General features: G+C 54.1%; 2 protein-coding genes and 1 long non-coding RNA gene across 3 annotated transcripts in view; 2 read left to right on the plus strand and 1 right to left on the minus strand.

Moving 5' to 3' along the window:
• Window positions 1-5627, plus strand: part of LOC114209408 (uncharacterized) — a 64498-nt gene extending 58871 nt beyond the window's left edge. The window contains exon 6 of the mRNA XM_028103446.2: window positions 5474-5627. Coding sequence (XP_027959247.2) covers window positions 5474-5519 — 46 coding nt within the window. The 3' untranslated portion in view covers window positions 5520-5627. The remainder of the gene's footprint in view (window positions 1-5473) is intronic.
• Window positions 5628-14059: 8432 nt separating this feature from the next.
• On the minus strand, window positions 14060-21323 carry IRF1 (interferon regulatory factor 1). The gene is made up of 10 exons (XM_028103481.2): window positions 21083-21323; window positions 19925-20016; window positions 18529-18628; window positions 17537-17713; window positions 17366-17415; window positions 17126-17258; window positions 16814-16936; window positions 16378-16427; window positions 15362-15497; window positions 14060-15044 (listed from the first exon to the last, which is right to left on the minus strand). Exons 2-10 carry the CDS (start codon window positions 20009-20011, stop codon window positions 14932-14934), a joined length of 969 nt encoding a protein of 322 aa, XP_027959282.1. The 5' UTR covers window positions 20012-20016; window positions 21083-21323; the 3' UTR covers window positions 14060-14931.
• On the plus strand, window positions 21078-23409 carry LOC114209437 (uncharacterized). Its single transcript, XR_003609351.2, has 2 exons — window positions 21078-21715; window positions 22058-23409. It is a non-coding gene; the product is annotated as an uncharacterized LOC114209437 (long non-coding RNA).
• The last annotated feature ends 1918 nt before the right edge of the window (window positions 23410-25327 follow it).

The raw sequence follows: 25327 nt of genomic DNA on the forward strand, positions 1-25327 counted from the left end.
TGTGCAGGAGGTTTCTGGGCGCTGCGGGCAGGGGCATCCCCTATGGCACCTCCTCCAAAGGGCCTGGCAGATGGACTTACATAGCCTCTTCCAGATAGGCCGGGATACTTGGCTCCCTGGGCTACCCAGCAAAGAAAGGCCACCTTTAGTCTGGGCATCAGGAGGTGGGGGTGGGGGCAGATGCTGGATGCCAGTGGACAGCCCTCGGGGAGTAGATGTGGATAGGGCAAGCAGCTCTGACTTCAGGTCACACACCCTTTCAGTCTTCTCGGCCTCACTTTCTCACCTGTAAATGGGATCTGGTTCTTGTGCGTGGGCTTTGAAAAGCAATACAACAGAAGATAATAGGGCAGACTTTGGAACTGAACTCTCTGGGATAGAAGCCCAGCTCTGTCCTTCACAGGCTATGTGAGCTTGAGCCAGTTACCGAATCCCTCTTTGCCTTTATCCCCTCGCCTATAAAGTGGGAACAAGGTTAGTGGATCCTATGAGTTACGTCATGTTCCTGAAACATGGTGAGGCCTCAGTCATCGCTAACTATTATTATCTTAGCCAGGCTTATGAGGATCCAACCAGATGGCATATGTGAGCACAGGTCCTCTCGACTCAAAGGTGCTGTACAAACAGGAGGAAAGAGTATTGTTTTGGAAATATTGAAGGCACAGCTTCTCTCCCACATTTGTCTGGGGTGGGGCAACAGTTTCCCTTATTTAATGTTAGACTAGAGATGCACAAAAGGGAGGTGAAAAACAGAAACCGCCGACCGTTTGAGCTGTAGGCTGCACCAGAGCAGTGTGGCCGGTGCAGATGGTGAGGGCCCGGGCAGGCCCACTTCCTCCCTGCGTGCCCTGGGCCTTCCTCATACCAGACGCTTCCCAGAGCTGCAGGAAGTGGGGCCAGGAACTCTTCAGGGTGTGTGCAGGGAGGCCTGGGCAGAGGGGTTGGCAGCCACCAGGGTGAGAACAGAAAACTTCGAGGTCCTGGCTGGGTCCTGGGGCCCCTGGGGCCATGGCCCCTGGCCTCTCTCTGCTCCACATGGGTTTGTAGCAGACGCGTCTCTCTCGACCTCTTCTCTCGACCGCTTTGTAAGCGGTCGAACAAGAGGCGTCCAACCCGTGAGAGGCAGGCTAGAGAGGAGAGCCGAATCTTTTCTCAAAGGAAATGCATTTGTGGTTTGGAGACGTTCATTTCACATCTGTGGTTGGCGTTTCCCAGGGTTCTAAGAGGTGAATGCAGGGTCAGCCCCAAGTCACCAAATAAGGTTCACCAGTGACCTTAGCAACAGGCTTTGCTGCCCATTGGCTGCCACGGGCCGCCGCCTGCCAGTGCAGATTCCCGGAGGCCAGCCCCGAAGCTGGGCCGAAGCTTCCACATGCCCCAGGGAGCCAGATGCTGCCTGTCAGGAATCGGTGCCCTTTGAAGCAACCACAGGTAGGGGGAAAGCTCCGGGCAAAGGTGCCTTGGTGCCTGGGTGTCTGCGTTTCAGAGTCCAGCCCGCCAGCACGGCCGTTCGCACACAGCCCCGGGTCAGCTCCCGCAGCTGGCTGGCCTGATCCCCGCTTGCGAGGATGAGCTGTTCCCTCCCGCTCCTGTGCCCACTGTCAGTCTCGGGAACTCCACAGGTCCCATTTCATAGTCCTGCATGTGTCTCCTTTGTGCCAGCACTCTGCTAAGCTCCCTCTTCACATCGTCACTTCACCCAGGAGCCCAGTGAGTCCAGTTAGCACCCTTTTACAGATGGGGGGAAACTAAGACCAAAGGAAGCCAGCTGACTGGCCCCAGACTGCATCAGTAAGTAGGGAAGCCACGAGTTAAGCCCAGTTTAAACAGGCCTGTGTCGCCACTCAGTGTCTCTGTGCCTCAGGGCCTTCATCTGTGACATGGGCGTGACTGTGTGGACCTCTCGGTGTTGGTGCACAGTGAAGGCTGCGTGCAGTGACTTACGTGCAGGAAACTAGGGCAAAGTGCACTTTGTTTGGCAGTCCACCTTGGCACCAGTGGGCTTGGCGCCTGCGAAGGCCGCTGCAAAGGCAGCTTGCATGTCTCTCTCCCACGGAGTGTGCTGCGGAAACACTGAGGTTTGTGAACCGGACTTCTCTGTGGCCCTCGTATTTGGTTTCCACTTCCTCATTCTCAGCCACCTCCCACCCCCACCCAACTGCATCACTGAGGTAGGGAGGCCGGAGCCAAGCCTGCTGCCAAGGGTCCCCGGCCTGTGGGTGCCGGAGGGCACAGGGTGGCTGGCGGGGCTGAAGGGGACAAGATACGGAGGACGGAAGGTGGGCTGATCAAGCCGCAAGGGCAGGCATACCTCATTTCCTCTACCCCAGACAATGCTGGGGTGTGACAGCACTATTTCCCTGAGAAGCATTTTCAGAATTAAAAAGTACATCTGGTGATCTGGTAAAGAAGAAGATACACATACCCTGTAACCCAGCAGCTCCACTCCTCAGACTCTGCTCTGACCAAACTCTTAACCCACCCTGTGCACGAGAATGTCCACGCGACACCAGGAAGGGTCCAAATGCCCATCAGCATCTGAGAATGCACAGAACTTGTGCAACATTCCTGCAGTGAAAATGAATGAGCCACAGCGACTTGCAAAGCTGTAGTATTGGATAATAATACTGTAATAATGAATAACTCTCATCAACATAAGATTGAGTAAAACACACAACAGAACGCATCCAGTATAATTCCTTTCAGGAAAAGTTTAACAGCTGGCAAAGACGGACTGTATTGTTTAAGGATACATGCGGAAGAGGTAAAACTATTAAAAACCACAGAAATTACTGTCACAAAAGTCAACGTAAACTTGACCACAGGGGAGGGTGGGGGTTGTGAGGAGGAGGGGCCCACGAGGGTCTTGAGAAGGGAGTTGGCATCGTTTCATCCCCTGACCTGGTGGCGGTTATACAAATATTTGCTTTATATTTTATAATTGTTAAACTGAACATATTAAAAACACTGAACATACGTGTTGTGCATTTTTCTGCATGATTATTGATTCTCGACGAGAAATAAAGGTATATGTCTGTCCATTCCAGCCCTGAACCGTGCAGTGAGTGGAGGCTGTACCTGCGGGAGCCTCTCTTGGATCAGCTCCTCAAGAGGGCCACACTGGCTGCTGAGTTGTAACTCTTACTGCAGACTGAGGGGTCTTGGCGGGAGTGGACGATAAAGACTGGTAGGCAGGGTAGGATTGGAGGACATCCTTTGACAGGTCACTACCGCTGGGGAAGGTCAACCAGGGGTTCCTGACTCTGTCGCCTTAGGGGCTGGCATTTCCTAAGGTTGTCACTTGTTTTATTCACCCTTATTTTTCTAGACTGGAATAGGCCAGGGATGACAGTCAATAAATGTTTGCTGTGTCAGCAAGTATGTAGAGTATACACCGTGGAAAGTAAAGCCTCCTCGGGTCCCAGAGAGGCAGCCCACCAGGCCCCCTGCTTCTCCGATCCATCCGCAGATCAGCCCAGGCAGCTAGAGCAGGCCTCCTCGGGGGGCGCGCGGGGCTGATGCCCACGGGCCGCGAGCTCGTCCGGTGTTACAGACGACCCTCCTCTGTCTTTCCAAGCTAAATATCACCAGTTTCTACCGCTGTTTGTCTTCTAGCCCTCAGCATTCTAGTTGTCCAGCCTGGAGAGGCAAAGAGTATCGAGATGTAGTCTGAACATGGATGCAAATGGACAATTTGGGTTTGTGAGCTTTGGCAGTCGCTGTGGTCAAGCTGTGATGGAATGGGCCTCTGACATGGTAGAAAGGGTTAGGGTTGCTGCTCATCACTTTTCTTTCTGTGGTGTTCTCATGGCCTTTACGTAGACACTTTTGTGAGCTTGTACCCCGTGCCGTATGGTCCTTGTCACCAGTGTTGTATTTTCCCTCAACTCACCTGGAGTCTCCCTGAGAGCTGGCTTGTGGTAGGCACTCCATAGATATTAGCTCATATTATTTATTTTGTTGTTTTATTCTTTGAATGAACAGTCGTGGATTCGATGTCATTTATTGAGCATGTACTATGTGTTAGGCATCGCTGGGTGCCGGAATATCACAGTGGACAGAATAGGCCCACTCTGGGAAGACTTGGTTATCGAATGATGAACCCTGGTGTAGCTCACTGTGGTCAACACTGCTACCACCAGACATTCACTGGGTGCCCTCTGTGTGTTCAACTCACAGCCCCCTCCCCCCAGTGCATGAAGGTGGGAGTTGTTGTGGAGGACACCACGGGTGGAGGGGAGGAGCAGTGAGCTTGAAGTGAACTGACTAGAGGTCAAGTCCTAGCTCTGCCACACATGGACCATGTGACCATGGGTGAGTTCACTGGGCCGCTCTGAGTTTCAGTTATATTATCTTTGACACCCGTCAGAGGCCAGGGAGAGATAGGGTCCCCACACTGCACAACTCCAGGGGGTGCTGTTCTCATTTTCATCTCTGCTGTGGCTGTTGGCCAGGGATTAAATGAGAACACAGTGGCTGTGTGGGCTGAAATTAAGGGCCAACAAATGGGAGCTGTTGTTATGCACGAATCAGGGAAGCAGGGGTCACTGCGGGCCAGCAGGCTGCACAGGGCTCACCAGGCTTTGTTCTTCAAGGAAGGGCAGGGCTCTGAGAAGTGCAGCCTGCGAGGTAGGCACATGCCAACAGGCAGGGACTCCCAGGGCGAATCTGGGAGAGGCAGATTGCTGAGGGAGGTGGTTTCTACCTCAAGGCCTGAGGAAGGAATTCTCTAGGCCCAGGGAAGCCCCTGGAAGCTGGGCAGGGAGCAGGGGTGGGCGAGGGGAAGGTGATGTCTCTTCATTATTGGGTTGCACAGGACCCTTCAGAGCATCCTGTCCAGCCTCTTGTTTCACCAGGCGCTCGGGCCCTGGCAGGGGAAGTCCTGAGTCTCCAGGGTGCCACGGCAGGGATCTGGGCCGACTCCCACCCGTGCAGAACCAGGTTCATCCCTGGCTTGTGGCCCTATAAAAGGTAGTCCTGGCATTTTTGATATAAATGTATATCACCCTTTACATAAATGTAAAGGGTTTTTCTGACTGAAAGTAATTATAAGTCATTATAGAGCACTTTTAAGTTACAGAAATAGTAAATAAATAAATACAATCACCTATAATCCCACCACCCAAACACAGTCACCATTAGTATTCTGACCCGTTCCTGCTAGTAGGTAGTCCACATAAAATTATACGTTATATATTCATTAAATTGGAATTGTATTGTGTATAATTTCATGGTCTCCTTTTTCCCTATTAAAGATGTGAGTGTTTTTATGAGAAGGAGGGACTGTTTTTAACATAAAAGAAACTCTAGAAAATTTTTTTCCTTTGGGAAGAAAAAAAAAAAAAGCACAAAGCCATCGTCCGTGGTGGTCGGGAGGACACCGTGCTGGCTGTGGAGTGTGGCTACGTCTCATGTCTGCCGGAGGCTCCGAGGCAGGGGCTCCGACAGAGACAAGTGTTGCTGTTTTCTCCAGGCCGGGCCGCATGCAGCCTGTGGGCAAAGCAGAGCAGAGCGGATGAGTGTGCCTTCCCTTCCGTCCCCAACACAAGATGTGTGATTACCCACTCCATCCAGAGGCACATGTGGTTTATCGCTATTGTTTATTAATAAAAAACGGCGTCTCCGTCGGTGCAGCATGTTTTCTCTTGTGTTACCACCCCCTGTGAGGCAGGTAAGAGGGAAGCTGTTACACCCATTGTATAGATGAAGAAACGGAGGCTACGGGAGGTCTCATCTGAGGCCACGCAGCTAGTAAGCGGCAGAGTGGGGACTTGATGCAGATCTGGCTGACTTCCAAGTGAGTGATTTTTCCCTCGAAACTTTTTTCCTTCTGGTCCTAGCTTTTTCTGAGCTCAGTTGGATTCCCTGAATGAAGCCAAAGGCTGAGAGTGCTGTCAGTGTAATGGGCGCATGGAGAGGACAGAACCCCACGCTGGGGGGACAGCTCAGAGCCAGCGCCGCCGGAGAGCAGGGGAGTGGGTTCAAGGAAGCAGCTGTTTGCTGGAGACACGTCCTGCAGAGCCACTCTTCTTGACCCCCCCAGGCCACGGAGGCCCGTTCTCTGCCCAGCGCTCTAGAGTCCCAGTGACTCCCAGAACGGAATAGGGTCTTCCACAGGGAGACTCGGGGGCTCTGTGAGACTGACTCCAGGGACGTGGGGCGGCTGCCTCCCTCAGCTGGTTTCCCCTATTGCTGCCGTCACAAAGTACCATAAACTAAGTGGCTTAAAACAACACAAATTACAGTTCTATAGGTCAGAAGTCCAAAACTGGTCTCACTGGACTAAACTCGCAGTGTCAGCCGGGCTCCATGCCTTTCCCAGAGGCTCTAGTAGAGAATCTGTTTCCCTGCCCCTTCCAACCTTCAGAGGCCACCTGCAGTCCTTGGCTTGTGGCCCCTTCCCCCATCTTCAAAGCCAGCAATGGCTTTCACATAATGCCGCCTCTCTGCTTCTGCTTCTCATCCCTCCTTCTTCCCCACTTAAGGACCCTCACGTGACTACGCTGGATCCATCCAGATAATCCAGGGTAATCTCTTTAAGTAGCTGTTTACAACCTTATTGCTACCTGCAACCTTAATTCCCTGTTGCCATTGAGATAACATATTCACAGATTACACGCATTAGGATGTGGACATCTTGATTCCACCGTGGACCATAATTCTGCCTACTCCTCTGGGTCTCCAAGGACCTCATCTTTAGGCATAGACAGCCAGACCACAATCAGGATGTGCCCACCTGTGTCAGAGAGGTCCTTTCTGCCCAGGTCCACTCCCGCCTGCCTGCTTCTCACTCAGTTCAACCTGTCCTGGACTCCTATGTTCCCAGCCTTAGGTAGAGAGAAGCGAGGCAGGCAACACGCACAGGTTTGGACACGGAGAAGGAGGATACGAGGCCAGGTGCACCAGGGCAATGGGAAGCCCCAGGGGGCTGAGCACTTCCCACCCAGAGACGCTGAACTTTCTAAGAACCGGGGCCAGAGCCTGGCCTGTGAGGTCTCAGACCCTGAGGTCTAAGGGCGGCTCTCGGACAGGAGGGGTAGCTGGCCAAGTATTGGAGCCCCTCCACCTCTGCATCCGGGATGCTCTGGACAGCCAGAGTTCACCTGGCTATCTTCCCTCAGGGGATGATGCCTGTCTGACCTTACTCATTCCCTTTCCCCTCTCCTTCCCTGGGCCTCAGGCTGGACCACTTGGAGGGGGGTGCCCAGAGGGAACCTCTGTACCAGAGCTGCTTGGTGAACGCCTGCGGGTTCTGAGACCCAACGGGATGGCCGGTGGGCAGTGCACAGAGGGGCTGGGCAAGGCCTTTGACTCTCCAAGTACAGTGACCACCTCGCCCCAGTTTACCCAGGACTTTCTCAGTGGTAGCACTGAAAATCCCTCGCCTCTGTCCTGAGCAAACTGTGACTGTTGGTTACCCTACGTCCAAGGCCCTTTGTACCTCCTAATCTACTCTAGATTACCTCTGCTGCCTGGACAGCCGGCTCTTTGGACTCTTAGATGCCAAGCTCGGCACAATGTGTGGGCGTGGAGAGACCTGTGGGCTGAGGAGGGACCCCAGGCCAGTGCTGGGCAGTCTCGACTCCTGCTCGCAGCGCTGCCAGTGGACATGTCACACGCATAGAGTTCATGCCTGTGTCTACATAGGACGGAGCTTCTAGATACCTGCATGGGGGGCACGAGCAATTGTGCTTGCGCCTGAGCCTCTCAAACTGTAAAAGTCTGATTACCTGGGTCGGGTATTGCAGGTGGTTTTCATGAATGTGTCTCTTCACTCATCTGTGTTTCTTTTTCTGTACAATTAAACTTTTTACTTGTGTACATTGTTAACGAAAGAAAGTAATGAATGACTGCCTTCACATCTCCAGCAGTCCTGCTGAGGGACGTGGGCGGGACGCACTGCACCTAGCGGGACACAGCAGCCCTTGTGCTGGGGCCTGTGGCCCTGGCCGCTGGTTGGTCACGGTCCGCGGCTCTACTGCAGGGGTAGAGCTACCTGCCGACTGTCCTCCCTGCCCGTCAGCCTGCCCCCCTGCACTCCAGAGTCCAGCCTGGCTTGTCCCGCAAGGGAGGGCTCAGAGAAGCCAGGTGGGCAGATGGACAGAGCAGGTAAGCAGATGCTGACCCAGGGTTTTCCAGGAGATGCTCTCGAGGGCCAGTCCTGCCTCAGCCCTGTGAGACTACAGACGAGATGAGCTGCTTGCTTCTGGGGAGCTTCCAGTCTGGTCGGAGAGATTGGGTTCCCCACAGACCACAAGGGGAATGGCAGACAGGAAGGGGACAGGCACTGGATGGTGAGGCTTTGCTCATGGGGGCCATCAGATAAGGGCGGGCCCCCCGGGGTCACCTTGTACATGTCTTAGGATGGCCAGAGACCAAAAATGGGGTCCTACTGAGTGACCTGGGGCAGCCCCCACCCCCAATAGGGGTAGATGGTCTCCGGAGCCAAGAACTCTGGCTGCTGGCCAACTAATGACAGCAGGGTGGTGATGAATGGTCACCAGCCTTGGAAAGTTTGGCACCCCTTCAGGCCCTCCTCTCTGCCCTGCCCTGCCCCCCGTGTATTTGGGAGTGCCAGGCTCCATACCTAGAAGCACAGCCCTCACCTCTGGCTCTCCTCCCCAACCTGGAAAGCCCAGCAGGAGCATTTGGAGGGGAGCTCTGGGTCCCCGGCAGAGGCAGTTACCCTTCACCTCCCACAGGCAAGGTCAACAGTGCCCACCGAAGTCCACCATCACCCTGGTGTGGCTAAATGACACGACTTCTAGATTGTTCTTAGTTTTAGGACAGCGACTGCTATTCTGGTCTAATAATTCCCTCCCTCTCCCTGCCTGATCTCCCAACCCCAACTCTGTATCCGTACGACTCCCTCTATTCCATGAAGTCAAATTTCTCAGAAAAGCCTGGCACAAAATCCCCACCACCCACATCCCAGGACTCCTATGGCCTCGGCCACCTCCCTTGCTCCTGAACTAAGATCCCAGGCATATCTCTTCACCTCTCTTCACAAAGATGTGGCTGAGTATTTGTAATTGCTGTGGAAGAACTCACTGCGCCTGCCCTAATGCTGGGCCGATTCAGCATTGACAGCGTGAGTGGGAAGTGGCAGGGCAGAAACAGAGAAGGACACCCAGGCCAGGCCAGGGCGTTTGTCCAGAAATGGAAGTGAGGACCCCACCATCTGGGCTGGGGTCGGGAGGGTGGGGAAGGGCTTTGCCTGAAGGAAGCCTGCAAGTGAGTCTGAGAGCCCCCCGATGTAGGGTGGCAACCAGCCAGTTGCCAGGGGTGCTGGACTTTCTCAGGGACCGAGAAGCCAGGTGAGACTCAGGACAGCCATAGCGTGACCCCAGGCCCATGGCTGGGAAGTGAGGATACACCTGGGAGTTCAGATTTCTGAGCACCCCAGGCAGGACCTAGCAGAGGGTCTGGTTTCAAGCAGGAGAACAGGAGAGGTCTCGTTGCCTTGCTTCCACAGAAGTGCAGCGGAAACATCCTCTTTGATCCCTAGAGCAGCTGAGATAAGGCCTAGCAGGCCAGAGTCCCCTGCAGTTGGAAGCAGGTTCACAAACACGCTGGGGTGGCTCTGTTACAGGCCTGTCTGTGTCCCATCCCCCTGGGGCCCCACCCCTTGAAACCGCAGGTGGCCTCCAGGGCATAGGTAAGGCATCCCTCCCTTGAGGACCAGGCCAAACCCCACCCCACTGGGGCCCAGGGGCCTGGAGCAGCAGAGCCATGTTGCCTAGGAAGAGGAGGAGCAGGGGAGCTGAAGGCAGGGGCGAAGTCTCACGGTGTCCAGAGCGGATGTGGCTTTTGTTGCCTTCCCTCCGTGTCCCCACATGCTCTCTTGACATGAAGTGCTAGTGCCCCGCCCCAGGCAGACTCTCCCGAACGTCCTTCCCAGGCCTCAGTTTCCTCCTCTGCTGACAATCTGATACTGTGGGACGCGTCTGGGCTCTGGGCACAGACGGGTGTGGATTGGAATCCAGGCTCCATGGTTTTTAGCTGAGTCCTCAGGGGCAAGCGCCCTGTACCAACTGAGCTTTGCTCACCTGGTCCACAAACAAGGTGCTGTGGTGGGTAGTGCGTGTGGGGGGTTTGGCACAGCCCCTGCTGCAGAGTGAGCACCTGAGACCTTGGTTGTCATTACCTAGCCAGACTTTGAGGTTCTTCCCAGTTCTTCCCTTTTGTGAGTTTGTGGAACTGGAGGAGGGATGGCGGGCTGGATGTCTGCTTCTCCTGTTGTACTCAGTCCCTGTGTCCTTGCCTCATGACCTCTCGCATCTCCCCAACTGAAATTAAACTGTTAGCATAGACTTCCTAGGCCTGCCTCCCCACTGAGCCTACGGAAGTGGGGGCTGCTTCTACAATTCCCTACCCCCCAGAATATCAGCAGGAATGGTTTTCTTGGGAGCTGCCTGGAGCTAGGAAAACCACAAGGCCAGCCAGCTATGCCCTTGCACTGCCTTAGACTTGGCCTCACAAGAGATCCCTGGCGGGCAAAGACAAACGTCACTCTGCCCAGTAGGTTTAATCCCGGCAAAGGTAGCACACCAGTTCCCTGTTCTCCTGCCCTTGTGACCACTGGCATAAGTGGGGAGAGGTCAGTGCCAGGGTCCGATGACTTTCATGCATCCTCACCATGGAGGGTTAGTCGTGTCTAAGTTAAGTGAGGGCATTACATCTGAAAGAGACAAAGGCTCCATGGGTGTTTCCACAGGGCTGCTGAGGAAATCTGTACCCTGCAAACATGACAACTTGGGAATCTGTGCAAATGGTGTGAAAGAAGACCAAATGGTCCCAGAGGATGACAGCCTGGGGCATGACCCAACCCCACCAACCATTGGGATTCACTTCCAGAGGAAAGGACTCCACCTCTAACCAGGCCCAGGACTTTTTCTTGTCTTTGGCAGTTCCTGCCTAAAACTTCCAGAGACCTGAGGAAGCTCTTTATCTTGCGCACAGCCCACTGACAGATGTTGAAGACTGATATATCAAGAAGGGATGGTTTGCATCTGTCTTCCCTGAAGATTTTCTGCCACCATGACCCTCTCTATGGGCAGCTGACATATTAGCCTCTCTCTTTCTTCCTATTGTCAAGGGAGCTAAATGAGTAAACCAGCCCAATCAAAGTGACACGTTGGAGTAAGGCAACGAAATGTCTATGACTAACCAGAAATGCCCCCAAATGTCCATAAATTTAGCAGGAGTTCTAGGTGGTATGACCAAGCCCCAATTTTTTTTCCTTTAAATTTTTTAATGTTATGTTAATCACCATACATTGCATCATTTGTTTCTGACGTAGGGTTCCATGATTCATTGTTTGTGTATAACACCCAGTGCTCCACGCAGAATGTGCCCTCTTTAATACCCATCACCAGGCTAACCCATCCCCCCACCCCCCTCCCCTCTAGAACCCTCAGTTTGTTTCTCGGAGTCCATTGTCTCTCATGGTTCGTCTCCCCCTCCGATTTCCCCCCCTTCATTCTTCCCCTCCTGCTATCTTCTTCTTCTTTTTTTTTTCTTAACATATATTGCATTATTTGTTTCAGAGGTACAGATCTGTGATTCAACAGTCTTACACAATTCACAGCTAGCACATACCCTCCCCAGTGTCTATCACCCAGCCACCCCATCCCTCCCACCCCCCACCAATTTGCCACTTTACCCCAATGGAAAGTGGTCCTTAATGACGATGTTATCACAACTCCAACAAAACAAATCTTTCATTGACTTCCTAGCTTCCTTAGCCAAGAGTTTCCACCATTAGCGCTTAGACTGAAACTCTTGGGAATGAGCCACAAAAGCATTGGCAGACCCCAAGAATGACCTTAAACTATTATGCCCAAATTTGGCTCCCATTATACTGATGTTGGTCTGTTCGGCCACTGACTGGCTAATGAGTTAGTGTCAGCTGCCGTCACAGTTACTGTCTCCCCTTCAGGCCTGGGCCGAGGTCCATGGCAGGGTGTGATGGGACAGCTCGGAAGGTCTGGTTCTATCCCACACTGCTTCTCCAGGCCTGGTCCCCAGAACCCAGCTCCCTTGTGATGGGGAGTGGGTAGAGTTTGGGAGTTCCTCCCTAGACATTTCAAGGAGTTGGCCCCAACTGTTTAGGACTCCTGGGATAAGAAGAGCTAGAAGAGGTCGGGACTCCGCCTTAGCTTTGGAGACTGGAAGCTGATGGATGGAATTTCTCTCCCATTTTGATAGCTTTTAAGTGATGAGCTAACTTCACATATTAGAGCTTGCAAGATTGCCACAGCTACCTGGGACTTCAGCATACCCGCTGCGTACTGTCAGGGGTTAGGCTGAAGGACAAGAGGAGAGCGGAAAAGTCAGAAGCAGTCCCTCCCATCCCTCCTCAGTCCACTGTACCTGGTTTCATGCCACATTCGGACATCCTTAGCTAGAGAAGCCACCCGCTTAAAGACCTTGCCAAGCCCCCATGTAGAAGCCACAGAAGGCTAGCCACCTTAATCCAATTCTCCTCAGTAAGGGCTGGGCCTTGGAGGAGCTGGGAAAGGTCATCTCATCCATCCCTGTACCCCAGGTGAGGCTACCCTTGAAAAATCCAGGTGGACCTTTTAATGGGCAGGGCTTGAGATTGGGGTCTTTCCGGGCATCCACAAGCAAAAGGCCCAGCTCGCAAGAGGCCACCTGCTACTCACAGGACATGTCCAAAATCAGGCAACAAAACTTCCTGAGCTTGGCAGGATATGGCAGACTGATCCTTGCCCATTTTCTAGTTTTTTCATCATTTTCTCTCTCAGCCTTCCCATCCCCACCAGGGGCCCACACATCCTTTCAGAGGGCTGGGCCCAGGGAGGGGATCTAAGTCAAAGCGGTGTCTGGGACTAAAACTGGGGAGAAGTGTCCACAGGGCTTGGCTTCCCTGAGTAACCCCCTTACTGCCACGAGCTCACTGCCTAGATGATGCTAGGGCTATCAGCTGATTCCCCTGGGCCGGCCTGACTACTGCAGGCTACTGTTTATGCCTGAGGGCCAGGGGCGGGGAGTGGGGGAGACATGAACTCTCAACCTCAGTCGTTCCTTTGGCTTAGGCCTTATCTGAAGAGGGCATTGTCATAGGGTGGCCGTTCCCAACCTGAGGGTTTCAAAACACCCTTCTGATCAAATATACTCCCTCACAGAGATTTGGTGTGCCTCAGCTCAGCCAGAGCCCTGAAGAGAAATGGAGGAAGGAAACCTGCTCCATATGAGGTCATCCAAGGTTTCCCTAACACTTTTGTGCATAGACCTGTTGTATAGTACCCAGCAGGGCTTGTATTCAGCACCAATGTAGTTGGCCATCAAAACAGCAAAATACTCTTGGATGGGCAGGTAAATAGGCCCGAGTCCATCCCTAGTGTCCTCCAGCCACCCCAACCTCTGCCTCTCAGATCTGTCCCCCATCCAGTATCTACCTATACGGTCCAGTATGGTAGCCACTGACCACATGGGGGTATTTGCATTTAACGAATTAAAAATTCAGCTCCTCCATTGCACTGGCCACATTTCAAGTGCTCAGTTGGCACATGTGACTTTGCCCCTGCCTTCTATAGTGGACAGTACAGAGAGAGGACATGTCCATCACTGCAGAAACTGGACAGGTCATGCCCAGCACAGCAGGCCTCAGGAACCAGTTTGGGGCTGATGTCTGTGGTGATTGCCCATGACCGTGCTGTACCAAGTGTTAACTTTCCGAAGTAGCATCTGAGTACATTTGGATTTGGGTTTAGCAGGACTTTCTGTTTATGGCATGTTACTCAGAACTCAAAACCTAACACTCCACAGGCCTCAGAGCCCCAGTTCAACTCAAAGCCTGGTTATAAAGCCCAGGGCAAGTGACTGCATCTGTATGAGCATGTCTCTGTGCTAGGATTGTCCCTTCTTCCTGTCATCTTCTCTGTGAACATAACTACAAGGCTTCTGCAATAGGTGCATGTCACTGTGCACCCCTCAGTCAAGTTCAGGCAGGACGCCCAGAAGGAGTCCATCAAAATGTCTCTATCAAAAGTAAAACCATCTGCAGTTTCTCTCTAAATAAAAGGCCACACCCTTTATAAACAATTAACTTTTTATAAAAAGACAAATGTACATATTTACACACACATGTACATATGTGGTCATACATGACTTAGTGGTTAGATGGCATTTCCAATTTTAAAAATCACACCAAGACGCTCACACTTCCCTCCCAGGGCCTGCTGAGGGCTGCCGGGGCCTGCCTGAGCAGGCAGGTGGGCGCAGGGCAAGGCACGATATAAATAAATGCAAAGGCTGAGAGCTTGGGGGGGACATTAGTGTACACCTCTGATCAGAAAAGTGGCAAGGTCCACCAGAAAAAGTGCCATGTTTTTTCCCAAGCCCCTCAGCCCGAGCAGGGCGGAGCTCCTCTGAGGCTGAGGGAGCACTGTCCTGCAGGGCCCCGTTTTCCTTCACATTTCGCTGGCTTTGGAACAGGCCCCAGGGCTCAGCTGGGAAGGGGGGGGGTTCCTTTGGGAACAGGATTCACTTAGTGCAATAGTCTCTTAGTGCAGAGCCGGCCCTGGGGTCGGCGCTGTGCTTTTCTGAGGTCACTGGTCTGTTCCCTTGGGCCACCTCAGTGACAGCGAGACCCTCTCGGCAGCTGGGCTTAGAGGGAAAAGCCGGAGGCTGACTCCTCTCTGAGACCTCCACCTGACACGTCCATCTCAGAACCCCATCTTCCCAGGAGGCAGGGCCAGCTTTACCCCGCAAGATGAGCCCACACCCTGGCCTGACAGACCCCAAGAGGTCACGGTCCTAAGGAGGGAGGCCCCATCCCTGCTCAGCAATGGAGTCATACTCTGCCATGTTAAGCAGCCCACAGGAGTCCTGTTTCTTCACATCACAGCTACCATGATGCCAGGTCCTGCTCGCCTAGGGGAGTAAAAGGGGGCCGGGGCCCAGCTATGGCGCACAAGGAATGGCCTGGATGGAGGGCAGCCTGACTGGGGGCAACAGGCTGTCCAGCCAGCTGGTGTCCATGTTCTTCAGATCTGAAGATATCAGTCCAATATACCCTAGAAGATGTGAAGAAGGTTGTATGAGGATGGAGGGTGAAGGCAGGTGTGTTCTCCCGCCCCCTCAGCCCTATCCCGGCAAGCCACAGTCACAGCCGCCTTTGCTGCCCACCCCCCGCCGCCACATTAAGCCCCCTCATCTTTAGGCAAACCTGAGTACTTGGGAGCAGCACCTGGTTCGCAAGCTGTCTGTACCAAGAAGGTTTAAGAAAGATGCTTTGCCTCTGCTGCTCCCTGGCCCAGTCCCTCAGCCCTTTCCCACCCCCTGCAAGGTTCTCCCTTGTCGGAGAAATCCTATGGCTCCGGGAACTTCCTACCTCCAGGGCTGTCAACTTCTGGCTCCTCCTTGCAGCTGAAGTCTCCGTAGAGAGAGGCAGGCTGAGCCCCGGGTTCATTGAGCAGGTACCCCTTCCCATCCACGTTTGTCGGCTGCCACCCTGTCTGCTCCAAGAGCTGCGGACAGAGGAGGAAGGAAGCCATCAGCTTACTTCCAGTGCAGACTCATCCTCTGGCCCTGCCTTCAGTAAGCCAACGCTTCCCTGCCAGCCTCATACCCTTGGCCCCTTGCACATTCTCAGATGGATGCAGATGCGGAATGCAGTCACGACGGGGGCCTGGGGAGGGAGGCTCTGCCCTGGACTCCCACTCCCACACCTACCCTCCAAGACTTTCCCCCTCAGCGGGGGCAGGACAGACTGACTGGGAATGTGGCTTAATGCAACGGTTAGCATCATGAGTCAAGATGTCTAGAAAAGCTCAAGATAAAGAGCTGCGGCTAGGTCTCAAGTTTTCTATGCTGATGAAACAGAGCCTGTGTACAACTACATCAGAAACGTTTCTATACTCACTTTTAAAAGTGAAGCAGGAAAAAAAGAAAAAGGAAAAAAAAACCTGGAGAATAATTTGCTTAAAAAATAAAAAAAGGGGAAAAAAAAAACCGTCAGATTACAGATCCCAAAGGCTGAATATGAACACCTGATGTGCACTCCCTAACCAGCCCTAACCAGCGGGGCAGCAGGCCTGGGCCATGCTGGGGCAGAGGGCGCAGGCCAGGAACCCGGGCAAGGCTGGCGGCTGACTCGGCACCGTTTCGGGCCCTGGGGCTTTGCTCCGGGACAGCCGGTCAGAGAGCAGCCCTCGCTCCTGCCCCCACTTCCATGGTGTCTCTCCCAGCAGCCGAGGAGGGCACCGTGCGTGCGGCATCCGGCGGACCCGCAAGCAGCCTGGTCATAGGAGCAGCTGCCCATGCCCCCTGACTGTCGGCTCTGAGTGGATCTCTCTCTCCTAAGCAGCACCCACTTCGAAAGAGTGTCCAGGGAGGAACGGGCTTTACCTTCATGATGTCCTCCGTTAACTTCCCTTCTTCGTCCTCATCCGTCGTGGCTGTGGGTGGGGGAGAGCAGAGAGGTTGGCTCGGCCCTGCAGCTCCTGCACTACCGGCACCCCGGCCCTTCACGCGTGCACACCCACGGCCTCGCAGCAGACAACTGCTGGCCCCGGCGAGGCCAGAACAGGACACGGTGCTGGTGACTCGGCCTCCCGAACCCTCGAGCCACACCTCTTCCCACCACCCCCCTGCTTCCTTCCTCACCCCCGGAGCCTGCGTTTGCAGAGGAGCCAGGAAAACGAGCAGTCTTAGAGCAAAGTGCAGCCCCTGGCCCCTAACCTCTTTTCTCCGGCACAACACAGTCAGCTCCATCAGCGCCCGGCGGAGCTCTGAGCCTCTTGGCTCCCTCAGGAAACCCCTCCCAGGCCCCGAAAGCACATACCTTCCGAAGTGGAGGGCATGGGTGACACCTGGAAGTTGTACAGGTCACTGGTGCTATCGGGCACAATTTCCACTGGGATGCGCCAGTCAGGGAGAGTACTAGTAACAGCACACGGGGACAGTGCTGAAGGACAGCAGGAACCACAGGTCAGAACCGCGGGCTTCCTTGGTTTGCAGGACACCCAGCCGCCCCGGCCCTGCTGCCTGCTCCAACGGGCCACCGTCCGCAAGCACAGGGCCCCCCTCCTAGACCCAAGAGGAGGAGCCGTCCCCGTGACCTGTGTGCTCTCCTGCCAGACCCGGCCCACCTCACCTGGAGTTAGGTCCTGCTCAGCCTCCAACTCCTGTCCTAGATAGCCCTGTGCGGTGTAGCTGCTGTGGTCATCGGGCAGGGTGGAGCTGCTGAGTCCATCGGAGAAGGTATCGGGACTGGAGTCACCGCATGACTGCAGCAGGAGAAAGGAGCTTAGGCCCACACTTGCTGTGGCACTTCTTCTCCTGCCCACCCGGGCTCCCAGGTGACCAAAGACTAGCAGCTCAAGACCACACTCACCTTCCTCTTGGCCTTGCTCTTAGCATCTCGGCTGGACTTGGACTTCCTCTCTGTGAGGCAGACAGACTGTCAGTCTTGGGACAGGCACACCAGCCCCAGCTGCCCTTCTTACTTCCTCCCTCCTTCCCTCCCTCCCTCGGAGTTTCCCAAGGACCCAGAGCCCTTGGATACCTTTCCTCTGGTTCTTGGTGAGGGGCGGGAGCATCCGGTACACCCGCACAGCTGAGCTGCCTTTGTTCCTGCTCTGGTCCTTCACTTCCTCAATGTCTGGCAGGGAGTTCATGGCACAGCGGAAGTTGGCCTTCCATGTCTTGGGATCTGGCTCCTTTTCCCCTGCTTTGTATCGGCCTAGTGGGCAAAAGAGGCAAGACGACTGTCAGGGCCATGGGTGGGGATCCTCAGCTGCCCCCTGGCCTGGGAGGACAAAGGCAAGAGTAGCCCTGAGCTCTCGTGCTGCCAGAGACCCACACTGGCCAAACCACTGCCATTCCTGGGTGACCCTCTGCCGGCCCCGGGGCTTCTCAAATGCCCGGGCTTGGCTCGAGACACATCCAGCAGGCCTTTCTGAAGGGCCCAGCCAGAAGCACTAGAGGGCCCATATGTCCTAAAGTGCTGCATTGGTGCTAGACCATGACCAGTCTCCCTGCTTGGGCTGTCAGTAGCCAGAGAGCAAGTAGGGGCTAGGGTTTATCTGATAATTTCCAAACACAAAAGTGGACAAAGAGTAGGCATCAAAGAACAGTTACTGATAGGTGTGCTGACTGATCTGAGATGGACCAAGAGCCCCAACCCTCAAGGATAAAAGGAGGCTGCTAACCAGATGGGCCTTGGGCCAGGACCTTGGTGAACATCAAGAAAATGAAAGGCCTGGGTCTCTTTCAGTATCCAAGCTCACAAGTGCTCTTGCCAGGGGGAGCTTTCACCCAGCCAGCAACTCCCTGAAATCATACTTTCTAAGATACTGACTCCACAAGTTCCTTTAAGAACTTGCTGAAATGATGGGCCTTTCCCCCAGAAATACAAGTCTGCTCCCTGCTCACCCCCAAATTCTGTACACGGTCTCAGGGAACTCAGAAACCCCAATGAAGAACCTCTGTATTAACAGAAGTGACTCCCCTTGTCTCCTCCCTGGCCCCTCCAGGGCTAGAGACCAGGGCACACACCTGTGTGAATGGCCCAGCTTCGGAACAGACAGGCATCCTTGTTGATGTCCCAGCCATGCTTGGCAGCATGCTTCCATGGAATCTGGAAGATCATCTCCTCCTGGATGGCGCACACACACACACACACACACACACACACACAAGGCTGTGTCAGCTCAGAGGCCACAGGCTTTTTGCATGAGTCTGCCCAGCCCCCCAGGTCTGGGAAAAGGCTGACTTCCCCTTTTCACCCTGACATCTGGCTTGGGTTGACCCATCCTAAGAATGGCTTAAACAGACTACTCTATCGCTCTCGATCTCTCAGAAGGGGCTCCGGGTTCTGAGGAGCTAGGGCAACATCAGCTCAGCAAAGACCTCCCTCTGCCCGTTACAGATGTGCTGGGACCCATAGAGGGCACCCTGGGATGCTCTCTGGCTTTCAGCACCAACAAGCAGGTAAGAACTCCATCCATTCTACGGGGCTGCTTAGGACACCTGGGGCCGCTGGCTCCTACACGGGGGCTCCTGGCCATATACCTGAGGGAGCCCCGGGCCAGCCTTGGATGCTGACTACCTGTGTGACGCCTGCACTGTCACTATACCTCCTGGTCCCTCACTGGTTTCTGTGAAATAAGAAATCACAGTGACACATATAAAGACTAAGTCTCACTGTTACTATTATTGGCGGTTAACACTCTGGATCTTTGAGTCTGACTGTTCAGGTTCAAATCTTGGCTTTCTCACTTCTTGTGTGATCTCACTGCCACCCTCTCAGTGCCTCAGTTTCCTTATCAGAAAATGGAGATATTAACAGGATCTACTTCATAGGGCTACTGTGAGCATTCAATGACACAGCGTAAGTAACAGACTTAGCACAGTGTCACCCTCGCTCGTAGGGAGTGTACAGTAAGCATGAGCTATCGTTACGGCTATTATTATTACTTCCAAGTCTGCAGGGTCTGTGTTGCCCTTTGTGCACCAGCATGAGGTTTCCTGGGCCTGGGCCAACAGTGCGAGGTTAACTCTTGGGTCCCTTGCTGAACCAGCCATTCTTCTTGCCGGTAGTGCCCAGTTCCCTGTCTCCTGTCTGACTGGAACCCTGTAGGATGCTGTGTGTTTGGATGGGTCTCCCTCAGAAGAGATCAGAACCCTGGCTCTGCAGAAGCTCGGAGGGTTCTGCTGCTAGAAACGGTCAGTGCCCTCAGGAGAGTGCCCTGTCCATGCGGAAGAAGGCAGGCAGAAGTTGGCCAAGTGTGGTCCAAGGTTGGGCCCTGCATACTCCCTGCATGCAGGACCCACTGGGAAACCCATCTGCCTCCTCCCCATCACTTCCCTTTTTGAGCTGCATCTGAAGCTTTGGTCCCCCAAAGAACATGTGTTAAAATCGTGGCAGAAAAACCCATAAGGTTACACTCACTTTATTGATCCAGATCAGCCCTGGGATTTGGTTGGAATTAATCTGCATCTCTAGCCAGGGTCTCATGCGCATCCGAGTGATGGGCATGTTGGCTGTAAAGAGAAAACAGAGGCTCCTGTTTGGAGTCTGTAGGGCAGCCCCTTAGGCACTAACTGCCAGCCACCCCTCACCACCCCGACCTCCCCTCCCCCTGCCAAGGTCATTCAGTTACTTTCCTCTGCCTTCCACCAGGTACCAAGTACTACAATCATGGGGGAAGGGGCTTTTACTGTTACAAAACTGCCCTCCAAATATTTTCATCATCTCGGGCAAAAACACTTAAGCCCCTTCCCCCACACTCCTCTAAACACTCTTGGGAGGAAACAGGCATGCAAGTGATAGTTTCAGGATTTATGTGCAGGAAAAACAGATAAAATACACAGATATCTTAATACCAGAACTTTCCTCCCCAAATTCAAATCTTTTGGGAAGGGAGAGGCTTCTTTTGGTTGATGCCAATAAATTCCCGTACTTGAGTTGCTGCCACTACCACGAGCTGTGCACCTTCCCCAGTAGCAAGCAGTCACCCTGCACTGTACCCGTCACCCCCCACCCCCCATCTATTCTACGCCGCTCCCAGACAAGGTACCCCTCCCGGCCTGGCTCCCCTCCTCCGCGAAGTAGCCGAAGGAACACCTGTGGCGCCTCTTCCCGTAGCCCCAGCAGGTCCGCCAGCCATCCCCGGCAGCAAGTCCCAGCCCCCCAACACCTGCGCATACAGCCTGAAACCTAAGGCCTGGGCGCGGAGCTGGGATCGCCGAAAGCCCTCGCGGGGAGCACGGGGCGCCCACGCGCGGACGTACACTCGAGTCCCCGGCACCGCTCACGGATGCGCGCGACAAACCCACCGAGCCACCCAGAGGCCCGGGTGGCTCCGCGCACAGAGATCTGCGACAGCGGCCGGGCGCCGGCAACCTCGGCTCGTGGGCGGTCCACGCCGCGCGGCCCGCCCTCCCCGCGCTGCCGCTCCTCCAGCGCCCTCCCGAGCCCGCGCGGGGGCCCAGGCAACGCCGCGCGCCCGCGACTCTCCCCGCTGGGGTGAGTCGGCCCCCACTTCCTGGTGCCCCGCGCGCCTTTGTTCGACGCCACCGGTCCCCCCCGCGGCGAAGGCGGGCTCACCTCCGCAGCGGGCGCGATGCAGCGGCGGCGCCCGAACGTCCCGGCGCGGCTGGGGCAGCGGTGTCGGCGCTGGGAGCGCAATTCCGGGAGGCAGCGGCGGGAAGGCAGAGGATGCCCGGGTCGAGGGGCCGTTGGGCACGGCTGGCCTTGGCTTGGCACGGCTCCCGCTGGCCTCTGCTCGGCCCGGCTTGGGCGCACGTCCTGCCTCGACGAAGGAGTGGCGCGCTCTGCCGGGGCAGCGGCGCCGGCGAGAAATCTAAACACTTAGCGGGATTCCCCCAACCCAGGCCCGGCCCCGCCTCCTAAAGAGCCGCGAGGGCGCCTATTGGTCGGTGCCGCCCCATCATTTCGGGGAAATCAGGCTGTTGTAGAGCTAGCGGCGAAGGGGAAGTACAGGGCGGCTGCTCCTCCCCACCCCCTCCGGCCCGGCGCCGCCGCCCTGGGGCGACCGCGGGCCCGCCCCGTCCGCTCCCACTCCACCCCCGCACCAGCTAGCCTGGGAGAAAGCTGTCCTGGAAAGCCGAACGCCCCCGGCCCGCAGTTACTCCCCTCACTCCGCATTCTCCCAGCCTGCTCGGTCCTGTGGCCATCTTCTCACCCTCCTCTCCGGGGATGCGTGTCTTCTGAGCGCAGGTGAGGAGGTCACCCGGGCACCTGCCGTCCGCTTCAGAGTGAACATACCGGGATTGATTCTCCGTAAACTAGCCTGGTTCCTCAAGCCTGCTAATGGAGTGCCGAAAAGGAAGGGTCTGGGCCCTCATACTCCCCGCCCCCGCCTTGTTGAGGGGTGATCTACCTCTGGGCACTCACCTGCCTTGGGGAAGTAAGGGAAAGCCTACTGTGCCTGGGGTGCCGCCTGGGGCTGCCGGAGGAGAGGAAATCCCGGTCTGGCCTCTGTTGGTGCACCTGACATGGGACTGGGAACCTCAGTCTCCTCAGCTATAAAATAAGAAGCCCTATCTTGCTGGTTTACAGCGACAGAGAAATGATGTCCGTAAAGCACCGTGCCGCACCTGGGGACAGAGATGCTGCGCGGTTTTCGAGGTCCCTGCCCAGAGCCTAACAATGACCGTGAAGCACTTCCCCCTCTTCTGGGTCTACATCCTTTGGGATTGCCATACAGCTGATCTTAGGGCAAGAGAGTATTTCAGAGAAGCCCCGACTGCTGAGTTGGGGTAGGACTTGGGTAGCCTTGTTCCTCCTAGCACTCCTGCCTTAGGCCACCTCCACAGCCTCACAGGGCCCTTGCCTGGGAGCGCCTTAGTAGCAGCATTGGTGTTGCCTGGGGTCTTCAGCGCTGGGCCCAGAGAGTTTCTGGGCAGCAAGGGGGAGGTTGCTTAGGGATGGCCAAGGCCATGGATGTGGCCAAAGAGTTGTGGAACCCAGGTCCCGGTCTCTTGGGAAGGGCAGCTACTTAACCCCCTGTGCTTTAACGTAGACCTTGCCCCACTTGTGCTCCTAGAGACCGGGCTGAGTGTTCATTTTCCATTCAGAACTCTGGCCCAGCAGGTTCCTTCCTTCACCTTCCCCAAAGCTGCTGACTCAGAAGTAAATTGCTCCTCCAGGCGGGGCTGGTCGTGTCATTCCCCTCAACCCAGCTCTCCCTTCACAGCCTCAGCACCCAGTTGCAATGGTGCAGGCTATAAATAGACACACTGATGCAGCATTCCACCTGTCAGTCACTCCGCTGCCTCCCTCCCACGGAGGAAATGGATGGGTTAATCCAATTCTGGTGCACCAGAATCTGATGCTGGGACTAACTCGAAGCTTGGTTCCCAAGAGACCTACAAGAATGGGTCAGAGCTGTCTGCCAGAGAGTGGTGGGTGCAGTTGCTTAGAGAGGCAAAGAGGCAGGAGGAACTGCGAGGAAGGAGCCTCGCTGGCTGTTAAGAAAAATGGAAGGTGCTGAAGCCCAGGAAGGGGGAGAAGGGTTGGGGTGCTTTAAATGGCAGATGGAGTGGGAACCCACTATGGAAATCAAGACCTTCGGAGCGAGAAGAGCAGAAAGCAAGTGGCTCCTGAGTTGTGAAGTCTGTTCTCTGTGCAGCAAATGGATGCTGGTCCTGTCTCAATAGCCACTGGAAAATTCAAAATGAGATCAGGGAAAGGAAGGTTGCATCTCATGCGGTCTCAGAAATTGACCAAAATGACCCTTTAAAGGCAATAGGAGCCTGTAAAAAGTGCCTTAAAACAAGAACTTTATTTTAATTCACAGATAATCATCTGTATCTGTATATCTTTCCATGTCATGAAGTGTACTTGTACAATATAATTGATAATGGTATATATTATTCTCTAATAAGGATAAATAAAAACTTACCAATTAATCTCCTATTGTAGGACATTTAGGTTATTTCCGTATTTTCCTAATACAGACAACACTGTGTAGCTAAATCTTACCCATATCAATTTTTTTGCTTAGGAGAAATTCCCCAATGTTAGAATTTACTGATGAAATTGCCATTTAGACCTTTGAAGGGGTGTTTGACTTTTTTTTTTTTTTTAAGTCTAGGGATTCTTATTTTATCTTGAAGCCTGTAAGAATCTGCTTATCATGACTGGGGGTGCTACACTACCAATCAGTGAAATAAAACTATGCCCTGGTTAAGTACTTCAAATTTTTGTTGTAATAGCTCTTGAATCCATTTTAAAATGTATCACACATTCCCTATGATGCTAAGCAAAACAGAGCCTCCCCTAGGTTTTTCTTGGTAATTCAGGGCCAGCCCTCTAGTCCTCTCTGACTCAAAATACTCATCTTCTGTCATTCCAGCCATCCCCTGGGGACAAGTAGCCTCCAAACACAAGCTCTGGTGGCCTCCTGGACCCTCCACTACAACCCTATCCACAGATTCAACATAGACACAAGCAGAACTCTTGGCCTCCCCTTTCTACACGGCCCCTACCAGCCTTCTCTCATCCTAATTCCAGCTCCTTCCCAGCTGAAGTCTTTCCTATCCTCCTATCTTTGCCTCACCTGGTCCTCCAGGTCTTCCCTGCATCCTCATGTTTTCACATACCAGAACCAGACTGTTACTGCCACAGCCTACCCTCCGGCCTGCCCCCATCCCTGGCAGGCTGGTCCCTCTAGGCACCTCTGCACTGGGATGATCGGCCTAACTCTGTTGATCTCCTAAACATTCAGGTCCACCAGGGGCTTCTGAGTTTCCCCAGATTCCTTAAGCCCCACATTCAAGTCGCTGCTCAATCTTATTCCAGGGGTCCTATTGCAACCTGATCTCCCCCACCTCCCTTACCCTTGGCAGGAACTAGAGGGCAGTGGAAAGAATACAGGATTTGGGTCTGAAAGCATGGGTTCGTGTGTTTTTGCCACTTGCTATGTGGCCCTAGGCAAGTTACCATCCCTCTCTGGGCCTCTGTGTTCTCTGTAAAAAAGAGATAGTCTGCCCATCTCTCCTAATTATTATGAAGATGAAATTAGACTATCAGACTTTCTAAATGGTAAAACATGAGCAAAATGACATGTATTAACAGTAGTACAGGGTGGCTCAGGCATTAAGCGTCTGCCTTCGGCTCAGGTCGTGATCCCGGGGTCCTGGGATCGAGCCCCGCATCGGGCTCCCTGCTCCGCGGGAAGCCTGCTTCTCCCTCTCCCACTCCTCCTGCTTGTGTTCCCTCTCTCGCTGTGTCTCTCTGTCAAATAAATAAATAAAATCTTAAAAAAAAACAAACAACAGTAGTGCATAAACCTCTCACTACATTTCTGTTCTCTGAACACACTGTTTTTCCCTTCATGTCTTTGCTCCTTCCATTTGCTCCTCATCCCTATCTTCCTCTGGTGTTTGGCAACACTCACCCCCCCCCTCAATCCCATTCTCCCCCTTCCTCTTCCCACCCGACACACTTCAGTGTCAGTCTCCATTTTAAGGCCCAGAGGAAATGCCTGGTCCTCTAGGAAGTACCCCCAAAGCTGCCAAACCAAATTCCTTCCCTTCCTCAGAAACCCCTGGCACTTAACTTTCATGCTGCCTTTTCTGCACTTATCACCTGGGTGGTGACCTTCTAGAGAACAAAGTCTGCATTTTTCTGCAAGAGACCTACCTGAGTAGGTTCCTCACACCTGCAGGTGGAGTTAGCTGAGGTTAGCTCTGGTCTCACTCACAGCACACCTCCCATCTATACCATTACTTAATAAGGGTAATTTTCTCTGTATTAGGCCCTGGAGTTTTCTAGGCTGGCAGAGCCTCCTTTGAGGTGATTTCTATAATAGGGATGCAGGGGGCA

This window comes from Eumetopias jubatus, unplaced genomic scaffold (genome assembly GCF_037043125.1).
Source record: "Eumetopias jubatus isolate StellerSeaLion01/CBP00866 unplaced genomic scaffold, mEumJub1_p1.0 scaffold_5, whole genome shotgun sequence".
In the NCBI taxonomy this organism is placed as follows: Eukaryota; Metazoa; Chordata; class Mammalia; order Carnivora; family Otariidae; genus Eumetopias; species Eumetopias jubatus.